The sequence below is a fragment of the Aspergillus costaricaensis genome (genome assembly GCF_003184835.1).
Source record: "Aspergillus costaricaensis CBS 115574 unplaced genomic scaffold BO79scaffold_27, whole genome shotgun sequence".
Lineage (NCBI taxonomy): Eukaryota > Fungi > Ascomycota > Eurotiomycetes > Eurotiales > Aspergillaceae > Aspergillus > Aspergillus costaricensis.
This window is the reverse complement of record NW_020291827.1, coordinates 474870-486971: the sequence shown is the minus strand read 5'-3', so window position 1 is coordinate 486971 and position 12102 is coordinate 474870. Positions and strand designations below refer to the sequence as shown.

Here is a 12102-nt window from a genome sequence, read left to right as displayed (position 1 = left end):
GGGATAACAGAGCAAGAAGTGATTGGAGGCGGACCCCTAATGGAAGGCAAATGGAAAAGAGTCCGACGTTCTTTGTTGAGGTCTCTGATTTAGATCTAGCGAACGGAACTGTTGCTGATCAGCGAATGAAGACCATGGATCTTTACTTAAGATGGGCAGTTAACGGTAGGGACTGCCACACTGCTCTTGGCGGCCGCCTGCATCTCGGAAGCAATCAACATTCAATGTGCTGATGCGTAGCGGCTAGTGGGCTAGGGGTCAGATAACCATATTCGGACATCAGGCATATTTGCCCGGCCGAGTCGGCGCAGATGTGATGGGATTTTACTCCAAATTAGCCATTCCACTCCCAAGGGGAAACAATACCCGTCAGTGGAATCCATTTGCCGGGTATAACCAGCGTATCGAATTGTGTAGCAGGTATCCATTTGACGGGTGGACCGACCCATTCGTTTCAACGGCACTGGACCGCAGCGGACCGGAAGTCTGTGAGGCTGGCCTCGAACACACGGGAACCTCCTCCTTCGTATGTTGCCCACGGCCCTGTAGCCATTCAAAGAAGTTGTATTCGAGCGAATGGATGTGAGTAATATGACTACCCACGGTCTGCAAGGAAAAGACCATCCGGAAAGCTTGTAATCTGTGGAGCTGGGAATGATTTGGTTGCCCAGGATGGTTTGCCCACGCGGACGGCTACTATGGGGCACCAATTCCATTAGCATTACGACTCCACAGGAAGGGAGGAAGAAAATATTGCCTGCACTGGCAGACACTATTATGGCGTTGGAGCAGAAATAGAGCCATACGCACGCTGAAGTAGTGATTGGTCAGGTTGACATCATAGCTTGTAGTGGAGCGTCTCAGGCCAGATGATGGCAAGGTAAGTAGACTAAGATAGGAGGAGGTTGTAAGATTGACTACTACTCCGTACGATCTTCTCAACTGCCGGCTAAGCGAAAGTGCCCAGCGATGATGTGAGGGGTCAGACTTCATCTAACGATGACGATGACGATAGCATTCTAGTGAAGCAGCCATTGCAGTCAGAGTGAGGAGGGACAACGGAAAGGCAATCCGAGAGTCGTGTGATCCACGGAAGGCCTCAGTTGGTTGAGTTTGGATGGAATATGTCTATATGGCCTGATGTTTTAAGGAGAACCCGGTTCGACGCGATCACCTGCAGCACAGCCAATCGGATACGAGCTTAGTCACCCGTCCCGACAGATCACATCCTCGACACTTTTTGGGCTGGACAGAAGAGAGAGATACCTCACATTAATATACGGGGCAATATATCTGACTTTGGTCGCAAGGAGAGACAGAGTTCTGGTTAATCAAATTGATGCATCGGTTGACCACAGACTCGCTCATGTATCTAGACATTCCATGAAGACGGAGCAGGGGCAGGGGTCACGAGCGAAGATGAAAGTCGTAGTACTCCGTAGGTACTCCGTAGTTAGTAGTGAAGATGAGAAATACCACCGCGGTCCAAGTTTAGACTCGGTCGCGCATCGGCTCCGACTCGTTTTGAGCCCGGCGGAGAAAGGGTTGGAGCCCAGATGACGACTGAGAAGGCGTTATTCCCGATGTTCTGAGGCGTTGCTGCCCCTTCTTCCTCTCTTCTTCCCGCCTAGGCGCCCTTACAGGGAAGCATCGAGATTATTTGCAGCCATTCCGATTAGCTGCCCATCAATTAGCGGACCCTCCCTGGGTTGTGCCATCGACCTTTGGGCGAGCGTGTCATTCGGCAGCTTCCTTTGCAGTTTGCACTAGTAGCATCTTCTCTCCAAAGTCAATTTTCTGGAGCCTTGAATTAGACGACCCTCTTGCTCATCATGATTTTTTTTTTTTGATTCATTTTTGCTTTTTTCTGTTCCTCCTTGGTGTGTCGTGGTTACTGAGAAAATTTGTAGGCTGTCAATCAGCTGCGTCGAATTGCCCCACGGCTCCAGACTGTCATGAAGAGTCTGGCCCGACACTGCCGGTTGAGTGGCCTTTTCTTGTTTCTGTCCCGGCCAGAACAGCAGGCTGTAATCAAAGAATTGAAGCAGAAGGTGGTATAATCTCATAGATACTGTGTAAGCGTGTTAGGACGAACAAACTAAAAAGATTAAAATAAGAATAAAAATAAAAAACCATCAGCATCAGCTGCACTAAGTCGGTTTAAAGGGCCGCATCAGACCACCAAGACTCCTCAAGGCTCCAGATACTGACGGCAGGGAATAATATCGCCAAGGTTCGGGATCCCCCGTGGCCGTTGCGCGCTGTCTGGGCTGATGTTGGAACTTGGGTCTCTTTCCTCTCCTAGCCTGAAACCCCGTTGTCTTGCTTTTTTCCCTTGTGCCCACCATCACGATGGGTCCGCTCTTCTCCCTCCCCCCTTCCCGCGTGGAGGAGGGTCGGATGTCGGACTTGCTTGACTAACATCCATGCGTTGGGTCTCCCATTTGATATCCAGTCCAGTGGCCATGCATCCTTAGCCAACCCTATATAATCGCATGATGTCTCCATGCCTCCCACAAAATCCCAGTCCTCCCATTTTTCCATCTTCGACCTTCCAAGCTTCCATTTTGACCCCAGGGGTTCGTGAAAAGAAATCAACCGCCCCTCTCGATCTAACCGAGCCATCTTTTATCTTACCTGTTCCTCGAATATCCACTCATACACCCCTCCTGCAAAGCCAAGGTTCCCAAAATGGAATACACTCTCGAGCCCAATCGACCAATGAAGCATGTCGACCGCAAAGCCCTGTACACCCGCCTAGAGGCGCGCATCACTTACCTGCGAGACTTTCTAGACTTCAATTCAGGTTCGTCCACTTCCATCCTCGTTGCCTTCGATCATCAATTAACCGCATGGATGTAGGTGACGTCGAGGCATTGGTGGCAGGCTCCAAGTATATCAAGGCCCTGATCCCTGCCGTGGTCAACATCGTCTATAAGAAACTTCTCGAGTCCGACATCACCGCTCGTGCCTTCCACACGAGAGATACCGCCGACGATACACCCATTGAGGAGTTCTTCACCGAAGAAAGCCCCCAGATCCAACGTCGCAAGATGTTTTTGCGTTGGTACTTGATTAAGCTGTGTTCCGACCCGTCCCAGATGGAATTCTGGCGGTACTTGAACAAAGTTGGGTATGTCTTCCTATCTCTTAGTCGGTCAGTGTGTACAAAGTATCATGTGACACTAACGGTCATAGAATGATGCACACTGCCCAGGAACGTCTGTACTCGCTTAACATCGAATACATCCATATCGGCGCTTGCCTCGGATTTATTCAAGATATCTTCACCGAAGCCCTCATGTCACATCCTCACCTGTCTCTCCCCCGCAAGACCGCCCTGGTTCGCGCCATCAGCAAGATCATCTGGATCCAGAACGACCTCTTCGCCAAGTGGAGAATCAGAGATGGCGAGGAGTATGCCGACGAGATGTCGGAGATTATGGTTGACGACAAAGAAGGGTACCTGGGTGACAAGAAGATCCTGGGCGATAACAGCAGCACCTCCGCAAGCTCGAGTGAGGATGACCGCTCAAGCATTCACAGTGGCACGGTCCCTACTTCAACCCCGGCATGCCCCTTCGCAGATATGGCGAAGCCGGCATCGGAGACCAAGATTTGGGCCGGGTCGAACTGAACTAGTCGGTTGTCTGGATGGTAATAGAACGTCACGGATGGTATACATGTTTAAAGAGCATAGCGGGCGTCAGGCATATGTGTTCCGGTTATCTTGTTTGTTTCCTGGTTTTGTCGTTTCCAAAGAAATCGTTCGTATCTTGGAGCATGCATGGATGGTGTTGGGGTTCACACAGGCGATATAGTAATTGAAGATATCCAGATTTAGATATTGTGACATCACTTCTCCTGCAGTTGTCGGACAGATCTATCCGCTGCACGTCCATACTCGGTGTCGAGGCTATGCCTCTCCTTACCTCTCTTAGGGTGTCAATAACAGAACAGAACAAAGTATATCAGTCAGAAGGTAATGGACGCTCCCTTCCTACCTCGGCAGTCTAGAATATGATCGGAGTCCCTTTTGAGACTGCGCACAGAGGTCCCCGACTGCTTTTTGTCAGCAACTTTGCTACCAGGTAGACCATCGCGTCACTTTGGTTTGAATCCCAACCGACCCCGAGTTGAGGCATCTGCCGGAGTGGAGGCCACGAGCCGTGTCTACCAATAAGCAGACAAATTTCTGTTGCGGCAGCTGCGCTAGGGGGCCAAAAACTGACGATCATTGGATTCGTTGAAAGTAAGGCCCACACACTTCTTTGGGACAAACGATCTGGTGTCTCCAACGTTCGCAGCAAGGGAAAAGAGGACGGACCTGCAGGATCCTAACGCAATCTTCCTGTGGGTAAGAGGGCTTTGATACTCTCAGTTACAACAACGATGTTTGAAGTAGTATTGCCAATTCTGTGGGTTGTCCAGCTGCAAGTACTAGTGAGGGTGACAGCCGAGGCGGCGCTGACAGGGGGCTAGAGCGTTACAACCGTCAACCTTATCTCCGGGTGGGGGGAAAGTGCAGGAAAAAGGAGGAATTCCGCGGTCCGCAACGCATGAAGTTGTGAGTCGCGACTTCAACCGTGGGAGAATGATCCAGGGGGACTATCCACTCAATGTGTGCCATCGGGAAGTCTCCCCCACTCAACAACCGAGTCATGATGACATTTTCCAACAGACGCGCACATCTGCCTGCCAATTAGTATGCAGACATGCAGAAGCTTCCGTAGTCACAGATGAGGGCCCTCCAAAACCATGCGCCGGAAGGGCAATATCATTGACAATCTTTGACAATCTTTCGGCTCCATCACGTCGGGAAAAGTCCCGAAAATTGCCCCCTCACTTCTGTGGCTGCAGATGCAAGCAAGACCAGTGTCTGCGACTAACTAGATTATTGGGGTCTCGCGCTGTTCCATTATCGCGCCATTTGTTAGTCTTTGACCCCGTCTGTTTGACCCTTTCCCCTCATTCTTTTTTTGCCCTGGCTTGTTGGTTCAACTTAACCCCATACCCTCTTGCTCATCTTCTGTCTCTCCACTTCTCTATCTATTTGTTCATCTCACCCTCTTCTCCCTCTCCCTCCCTCTCTCTCTCTCTCTTGTCCTTTCTAAATCTAATGCCATATAGACCAACCCCTTCTAGATCCAATTAACCTTCGAAGAAGCCATGATTGCCAAGAACCCCAACGGAAATACCGCGGTTATCCCGCTCCTGATTAACAACGAGTCCTCTGTGACCGAGACGATATTCGACGTTACGAGCCCCGCGACGGGTGAGGTGATTGACCGTTGCGCCGGAGCAACAGTCGACGATGCCAACCGTGCTGTCGCGGCCGCGAAGGCCGCCTTCCCTAGATGGAGCAAGACCAAGCCGTACGATCGCAGGGATATCCTCATTAGGGCTGCGGACATTATGCTCTCCCGGAAAGAAGAATTGATTCGGTATCAGATGGAGGAGACAGGTGCGGGACGTATGTTTGTGGAGAAAACCTTTATGCTGGGAGTCGGGTTCTTGAAGGACTTCGCGGCGCGGATCCCGTCTATCGAGGGTACAGTGCCGTCTGTTTCGGAAGATGGAGAGTGCGCAATGGTTATCAAGCAGCCATATGGCGTAGTATTGGGAATCGCGCCTTGGTATATTACCTATCCCATTCCCACAAGGCATTAGCTCCGCGTCAGTCTCATGGTCGCTAACATTATCACCTCGGTAGGAATGCTCCCTATATCCTTGGAACCCGTGCAGTCGCTCTACCCCTCGCCGCAGGTAATACAACGATTCTGAAGGGATCAGAGCTGTCCCCCAAGTGTTTTTGGGCAATCGGAGACATCTATCGCGAAGCTGGTCTTCCTGCGGGATGTCTCAATGTCCTTTACCACCGTCCCTCGGACGCAGCGGCGGTCACGAATGCCCTCATCGCTCACCCGGCTGTGCGCAAGATCAATTTCACCGGTAGCACCACAGTGGGCTCAATCATCGCGTCCACTGCCGGCAAATATACGAAGCCGGTACTCCTCGAACTGGGAGGCAAAGCCTCGGCCATCGTCTTGGACGATGCCAACCTGGAAAAGGCCGCCATGTGCTGTGCACTGGGATCCTTTATGCATGTAAGAGCTTAGACGTTGGTCAGTTTAGCATAGAATCGCCTGCTGATTCGAACATAGTCCGGACAAATCTGCATGTCGACGGAACGCGTTATAGTACAGCGGTCTATTGCAGACAGGTTCAAGCAAATGATAGCGGAGGCGGTGGAGAAAGTATTCGGCAAGCACGGGCCGGCATTGGTCCTCGTTGCACCTGCTGCAGTGAAGAAGAACAAGGAGCTGGTAGAGGATGCGCTTGCCAAAGGCGCCAACCTTGTCTATGGCGACACCGCGGCCGTTGACTTAAACAACAGCAGCATGCGGCCTGTGATCGTTGGCGATGTCGCCAAGAACATGGATATGTACTTCACGGAGTCATTTGGCCCGACTGTATCCCTCATTGTCGTTGACAGCGAGGAAGACGCTGTGACACTGGCCAATGACACGGAGTACGGCCTTACTTCGGCCGTATTTACGGGTAACTTGTTCCGTGGCCTCAGGGTTGCCAAGCAGATTGAAGCAGGGTAAGTTATGTTGGTCGAGATCGCTCTCCGTCTGATCCGAAAGTGCCATCTGCTGACCCCTTTTGACTATGAATAGAGCTGTACACATCAACTCTCTGACCGTGCACGACGAACCTGTTCTTCCCCATGGCGGCTGGAAGAGCAGCGGATACGGTCGCTTCGGAGGAACCTCCGGTTACGACGAGTGGCTGCAAACCAAGACGATTACTTGGGTAGAATAAGGAAAGAGCGCGCGGACTGCACCGACTCGTAGCGCTCAAACGATCCCTGGTCGGGTTTGTAATTGGAGGCCTTTGGGAAGTTGTCGTCCACTAGGAAGACGAATGAGAGGCCACATGGAGTAGACCGATGCCAATAGTTCGATATTGGGACCATGGCTGGCATTATTACAGCGAAGGGGACTGGACTGGACCCTTGATCACAATACCCACTCGATGCAGGGTTCAGTAGGGCCCAGCAATACGAAGCACATCATCTTATTTGGCTTTTCGTTTTCTTAATTTATTTAGCGATACCGGGAAGAGCCACTCCCGGTTGCATCCAAGCCTTTCTCACAGTCTGGACCAGTAGTCTATCACTGCTCGCTGATGGGTGGCGGACCAGGAACCGACCGACTGTTACTGTAAATAGAGCGTGTAACTATCCTGGGAGGCTTTGTCAAGCGCCGGAAGTCGGATATTGTGCACGACTGCAAGTGCACGGAGGATTGTGTAGAACACTGCACGTCTTCGGATAAGTCCAATCCGGGATGTAATTGGTCACAATTTCACCGACAGTCTTTGGTGATGGCGTGAACTAAACTAGAAAGCTTCCGCCACCTATGATATCCACAGCAGATGGATCATGAGCAGTCAGACTGCAAGGTCAGGTATCGGAGTCCGAGACATTTGAACTAGTCTCCGACGCCACTGGGAAAATTCCTGCACTCACCCACACGTGGTAAGCGATACGACTACATGCTGTGTGGGCAGCGGAATTTGGCCTCGAGCGGAGATAGCTTGCCAACACGAAGGTTACTGGCAGGCGTGCTCATGGAAAGCCATCCCGTTGTTTTTGTTTGGTTGATCTGCAAGGTACATACTTGCGGGAGTGCTTGTCCCTTGAAGGTTCGCAGTATGATGGGTCATTTTTCATTTTCCCTTGGTACGGAAGACCGAAACGAAGGCATGTTATCAGTTATCGTGCCTTGTTAGTGGCATTGGCAGTCGGAACAAGGGTCCACTAACCCGGTCAGGAACGAGGAATGAGCGACAGGAACCGGAGAATCTTCACCCAACATAGCCATGGATGACTTCATTGAGGATGTTGATCACAGCTCTTGCGGGACTTGATTGTAGAACGGTCAGTTTGCAGAATGAATGTCTCGTTCCGAGCCCCCTTGATAATCGGTTGATCTGCAGCCAGCGGGAGAGAAAAAAGGGAGGGAATACGTGGGTAGTAGTAGTAACATGACTTTTTTGTGTTTCTCCGTAGCAATTTAGGCGACTATCCGATTACACGGGGGTGGGGACACCGGACAGGTTCCTTGGTGCTTTTGGACTTTTTGGAGAGGACACGAGATGGATTGGGTGCCTCTGGTCCCAATATTCGAAAGTGGTAATTAAACTCTGTGCCTGGCCACTTTCGTGATTTAACGCTTCGGCCTCGTGGCGTGTCTATGTCTCATTTGTGCCAGACCAAGACTGACCGGAAGAAGCTGGCAAGGCTCCGGAAGGCGAAGCCAATCAAGCACCACTTTATGAGGGGCACTGATCCATCCATCGTAAATTTTACATGAATGTAATTTCCCAGGTAATTTGCCCTGCGGGCTATGTCATTGAGAATGGAAAAGTCTCCGGATGTTATTTGCCAGAAATGTGAGATGTGTGAGAGGGAAAAAACCGCTCGAGCTTCTGGAAGTGAAACAAAGCTGGAAGGAGAGGGACGAGCAAGACGAGGAAAGGAGGTAAATGATGGTGGTGGTGGTGGTGGTGTTTGTTTGTTTGTTTTGCGCGAATCCCCTTGCGGGCCAAGTTCCACCAACAAACTTCGCTTTCTACTCTTTTTCCCTTCCAGTCGTTACTCCGGACTGCTGCTGCTAGCCATCATCACAACAACATCCTCCCTTCTCCGTTCTCGGGGTTCCTCCGTTGTTCCTGGCTTGGTCTGACATAAGGTTATGATTGTTTCACATGTCCCACGGCTTCGCCGGCTTAGAGCTGAGACCCTCTTCTGAGTCAAATGGTACCATTTTGCCGATTTCGTGGCTAGTTCTCTTACTTTTACGCTCTGGATTTTGGTACCGTTGGCATTAGTTTGATCTACTCCGTACTAATAACAAGCCTAGTTTTAGGCGGATATACACTGTTACCCACAGGTGGTAGCATTCAGTAAATATCTCCTCCCACTCTTAGGCTCCCACGCTGAGAGCCTTGATTCGATGTCTCTCCTAAAATTGCTAGGCTGTTAGCGCCCTGGCAGATGAACCCCCGCTCATCCCTCGTATCTGCGGTCTCAATTTATCTCAATTTCTGAGTGGCCCACGCCTCCGAGTATCTTTGAGCATATCCACGATGGAGGGGACGCGATCCAAGCGGACTAACAGCGGACTAAACCGCCGTGTAAGCCAGTCAGAGAGTCATACTGCCTTGAGGTGACATCGCCTATTCATTTCGCAAGGTTTAGTTGGGGAAGGGTAGGCCCCATACATTCCACCGTTCTCAAAGTTTACCAGACATCTCTTAGACTAACCATGCAATAGTAGGTCACTAGCAGTAGTCTTGAACGCTGTTCCTGAGCAAGCTCCCAATCAGCAATTTGAAAGAAAGAATAATTTCCCTTGACCCACCGGGAAATGAGCCGCAGATTTGGCGATGTTGGGCTTGGAGCCTGGTAGGTTGTAGTGAATGTCATCCCCTCCATAGGGGGGAATTGAGAGGGGGGGCTGTGAAGGGACTTGTCCTACGCCTGTCACATCCCCATCATTCATATACTTGAATGTTTCTCTCCCCCCTCCTCCTTCTCTTTCTCTCCTTCCCTTCTCACGATTTGACGTCCCTCGCATTTTCGCCCTCTCCCACGGTAGTCACTCCTTTGCACTACATACACGAAGTTTTACTTCCAGTCACTCTTTGAATTACACTCTCCAATATCCCTACCTACTATCATTCTTTACATCACACACAAGACACGAAAGTGAAATCGAAAAAATGCGTTTCTTCTCCACTGCCCTCGTCTCTGCCCTTGCGGCCCTGGCCTCTGCCTACACTCAGCCCGACTACTCTCAGAGCCCCACCGGCAATGCCATCCTCACCCCCGAACTGAACCAGATTGTTCCTGCTGGCAAGCCCTTCGAGATCACCTGGGACCCTACTACCTCGGGTAGCGTGTCTCTGGTCCTTCTCCGCGGCCCCAGCACCAACGTTGTCCCCCTCGAGACCATCGTCGAAAACATCGGCAACTCTGGCAGCTACTCTTGGACTCCCAGCACCACCCTCGAGCCTGACACCACCCACTACGGCATCCTTCTCGTTGTTGAGGGCACTGGCCAGTACCAGTACTCCGTCCAATTCGGCATCTCCAACCCTGCCTACTCTTCTTCTTCCTCTGTTGCCGCTGCTACTAGCACCACTGCCGCCGCTGCTGTGAGCTCTGATGCCTCCGAGACCAGCGTCATCATCAGCAAGATCACCAGCACTATCTGCCCTGAGACTGCCACCGCCACTGCCGACGTCAAGCCCACTTTCACCTCCGTCCCTGTTGTCGGTGGCAACAAGCCCTCCAGCTTCGTCGTTGCTCCCACTGCCTCCGGCTCTGCCAGCCTCATCCGCAGCTCTGCCACTCCCTCCGGCACCCCTGCTGCCAGCAGCTCTTCCGTCTCCCCCGTCTTCACCGGTGCTGCTGACCGCAACGCCATCAGCCTCGGCGCCGTCGCCGTCGGTGTCGCTGCCGTCCTTGCTTTCTAAGCGGAGCAGCAATCCAGCATTCTTAAGGAATTTGTAAAGTGATGGAGGATGTACCTATCTGAGACAGTTGTATGTACAAGAACGCGCCAGAGCGCGAGTGAGTTGTTGAGAGTATTTACGTTTGCAGCGATTCGATTCGATTCGTCGACTCTTTACTTATGACAATATACCCCCATAGTTAATGAGCAAGGGTAATAATAAGAGCATTGTATTATACCAGAGCTGCATTCAAGGACAATTGATAGTATATCGTAAATCAGCCTTAGAAGGCTTTCCACATAGAAACGTAGGGATAACTAGCCTACACAGTAAATGATCTCCCACTAATGTTTCATCTAAATGGAACCCCCTCGATCCTATCAATGACTGATAATCAGAGATGGAGATGCCAATTTCCCTTCCATCCCTTCATCTTCAAGCTAATCTAACTCTCTTATTCTTTATTACGTATGTATCCATACCAACGGCTTACACCGCATCCGCATCTTAAACTGAAACTTGCAAAGAATCCGACCCCATCCCATGCGCCCCCCTTTCCCATACCAACAGATGACAAAAGAAATCCAACAATCCAACATGCACGCGCAGATCATAACACTGTCACATAGCTAGCTCCCTTATACACATACATGGTGCCCAAGTAATTAATTATGCAATTATTAGTATGTACACACCATAAAATTGTATCCCCAAAGCTTAGCTTAGCTAACTATTAACTAACTATGCACTCCATCCGTAGTAGTAAGCTATATCTAGTCACGTGATATATCGATAAGCAACCTAGCCCCCCAGCAACCACAACTCCGCCCGCACTCCCTCCCGATAAGCAATTTTCTTTTCTCCGACCCGACTGCGACCACACCTCTGAACCAACATACATACACATATACATATTCATCGCTGCAGGCAGCTACCTTCTCTACACCAAAGAAAAGAATCATAATAATATAAAACTCGCAACCATGGTCCAAGGATCCCTCAAGAAGAAGCCCGCGGGCAACAGTGGGAATCTTGTGAAGCGGTACGTCGATACCTACTTACCTACCCATCCATCCAATTATCTTTTTATGAATGAGATATGGGGGGGGTCTTGATGGATTATTTTCATCACATACACCAGGAACAAGATGGTGATCAATCAAGCTAACCTCTGTGAAATCCTGTGCAGTCCCTCAGCCCTGGGCCCCAAGCGCGGACCGAGACAAATCGCTCCTAAGAAGACGACGTTGGTGAAGCAGCAGAAGTTGACTAAGGTATTTTCTCCACTTCTCCCCCGGTTATTTATCTTGGTGGTTCAATAATGCTAATCATGGGGATATGTGTAGAAACTCACGGCGGGTTTGGTGGCCCGGACGGAGAAGAATCTTGCAGAGAAGGCGGGACATTTGGAGTTGTTGGCGGGAGGAAAGAAGGATAAGAAGAAGGATACTAAGGGGAATGTGAAGAAATAGGGGGGTTATAGTATAATTTGGGATTCTGTGATTGATTAAAAGGGGAGGTGTGTGGGGTTGCTATTGCTGTTGCTATTACTTCATTCTGTTCAGTATATGA

The 12102-nt window shown here is 50.5% G+C and overlaps 6 protein-coding genes across 6 annotated transcripts; 5 read left to right on the top strand and 1 right to left on the bottom strand.

Annotated features, from left to right (window-relative positions):
- Positions 1 to 301: 301 nt before the first annotated feature.
- Positions 302 to 1188, bottom strand: BO79DRAFT_39347 (uncharacterized protein). The gene is made up of 2 exons (XM_025689177.1): positions 811 to 1188; positions 302 to 693 (listed from the first exon to the last, which is right to left on the bottom strand). The coding sequence occupies exons 1-2, from the start codon at positions 991 to 993 to the stop codon at positions 370 to 372; spliced, it is 507 nt and encodes a 168-aa protein (XP_025537030.1). The 5' UTR covers positions 994 to 1188; the 3' UTR covers positions 302 to 369.
- A 1503-nt stretch (positions 1189 to 2691) lies between these two features.
- Positions 2692 to 3637, top strand: BO79DRAFT_154422 (protoglobin family protein; the record flags this gene model as incomplete). Its single annotated transcript, XM_025678750.1, has 3 exons — positions 2692 to 2806; positions 2863 to 3133; positions 3199 to 3637. 3 exons carry the CDS (start codon positions 2692 to 2694, stop codon positions 3635 to 3637), a joined length of 825 nt encoding a protein of 274 aa, XP_025537029.1.
- A 704-nt stretch (positions 3638 to 4341) lies between these two features.
- BO79DRAFT_39302 (uncharacterized protein) lies at positions 4342 to 5616 on the top strand. The gene is made up of 2 exons (XM_025689176.1): positions 4342 to 4418; positions 4483 to 5616. The coding sequence occupies exons 1-2, from the start codon at positions 4393 to 4395 to the stop codon at positions 5153 to 5155; spliced, it is 699 nt and encodes a 232-aa protein (XP_025537028.1). The 5' UTR covers positions 4342 to 4392; the 3' UTR covers positions 5156 to 5616.
- BO79DRAFT_220194 (aldehyde dehydrogenase) lies at positions 5170 to 6828 on the top strand (the record flags this gene model as incomplete). Its single annotated transcript, XM_025683480.1, has 4 exons — positions 5170 to 5636; positions 5714 to 6107; positions 6165 to 6607; positions 6684 to 6828. The coding sequence occupies 4 exons, from the start codon at positions 5170 to 5172 to the stop codon at positions 6826 to 6828; spliced, it is 1449 nt and encodes a 482-aa protein (XP_025537027.1).
- Positions 6829 to 9347: 2519 nt separating this feature from the next.
- On the top strand, positions 9348 to 10787 carry BO79DRAFT_210528 (GPI anchored serine-threonine rich protein). Its single transcript, XM_025682825.1, has one exon. It carries the CDS (start codon positions 9796 to 9798, stop codon positions 10549 to 10551), a length of 756 nt encoding a protein of 251 aa, XP_025537026.1. The 5' UTR covers positions 9348 to 9795; the 3' UTR covers positions 10552 to 10787.
- A 614-nt stretch (positions 10788 to 11401) lies between these two features.
- On the top strand, positions 11402 to 12076 carry BO79DRAFT_178180 (DUF2462 domain-containing protein). The gene is made up of 3 exons (XM_025679968.1): positions 11402 to 11572; positions 11720 to 11804; positions 11877 to 12076. The coding sequence occupies exons 1-3, from the start codon at positions 11514 to 11516 to the stop codon at positions 12000 to 12002; spliced, it is 270 nt and encodes an 89-aa protein (XP_025537025.1). The 5' UTR covers positions 11402 to 11513; the 3' UTR covers positions 12003 to 12076.
- Positions 12077 to 12102: the final 26 nt, after the last annotated feature.

Bases quoted from the DNA above. Each gene is read 5' to 3' on its own strand.
- BO79DRAFT_39302 (XM_025689176.1), top strand. From the start codon at position 4,393: ATGTTTGAAGTAGTATTGCCAATTCT. The intron at 4,419-4,482 runs GTGGGTTGTCCA...ACAGGGGGCTAG, and splicing joins GAAGTAGTATTGCCAATTCT to AGCGTTACAACCGTCAACCT.
- BO79DRAFT_39347 (XM_025689177.1), bottom strand. From the start codon at position 993: ATGAAGTCTGACCCCTCACATCATCGCTGGGCACTTTCGCTTAGCCGG. The intron at 694-810 runs GTGCGTATGGCT...GCCCCATAGTAG, and splicing joins TGACCAATCACTACTTCAGC to CCGTCCGCGTGGGCAAACCA.
- BO79DRAFT_210528 (XM_025682825.1), top strand. From the start codon at position 9,796: ATGCGTTTCTTCTCCACTGCCCTCGTCTCTGCCCTTGCGGCCCTGGCC.
- BO79DRAFT_178180 (XM_025679968.1), top strand. From the start codon at position 11,514: ATGGTCCAAGGATCCCTCAAGAAGAAGCCCGCGGGCAACAGTGGGAAT. The intron at 11,573-11,719 runs GTACGTCGATAC...AATCCTGTGCAG, and splicing joins AGTGGGAATCTTGTGAAGCG to TCCCTCAGCCCTGGGCCCCA. The intron at 11,805-11,876 runs GTATTTTCTCCA...GGATATGTGTAG, and splicing joins AGCAGCAGAAGTTGACTAAG to AAACTCACGGCGGGTTTGGT.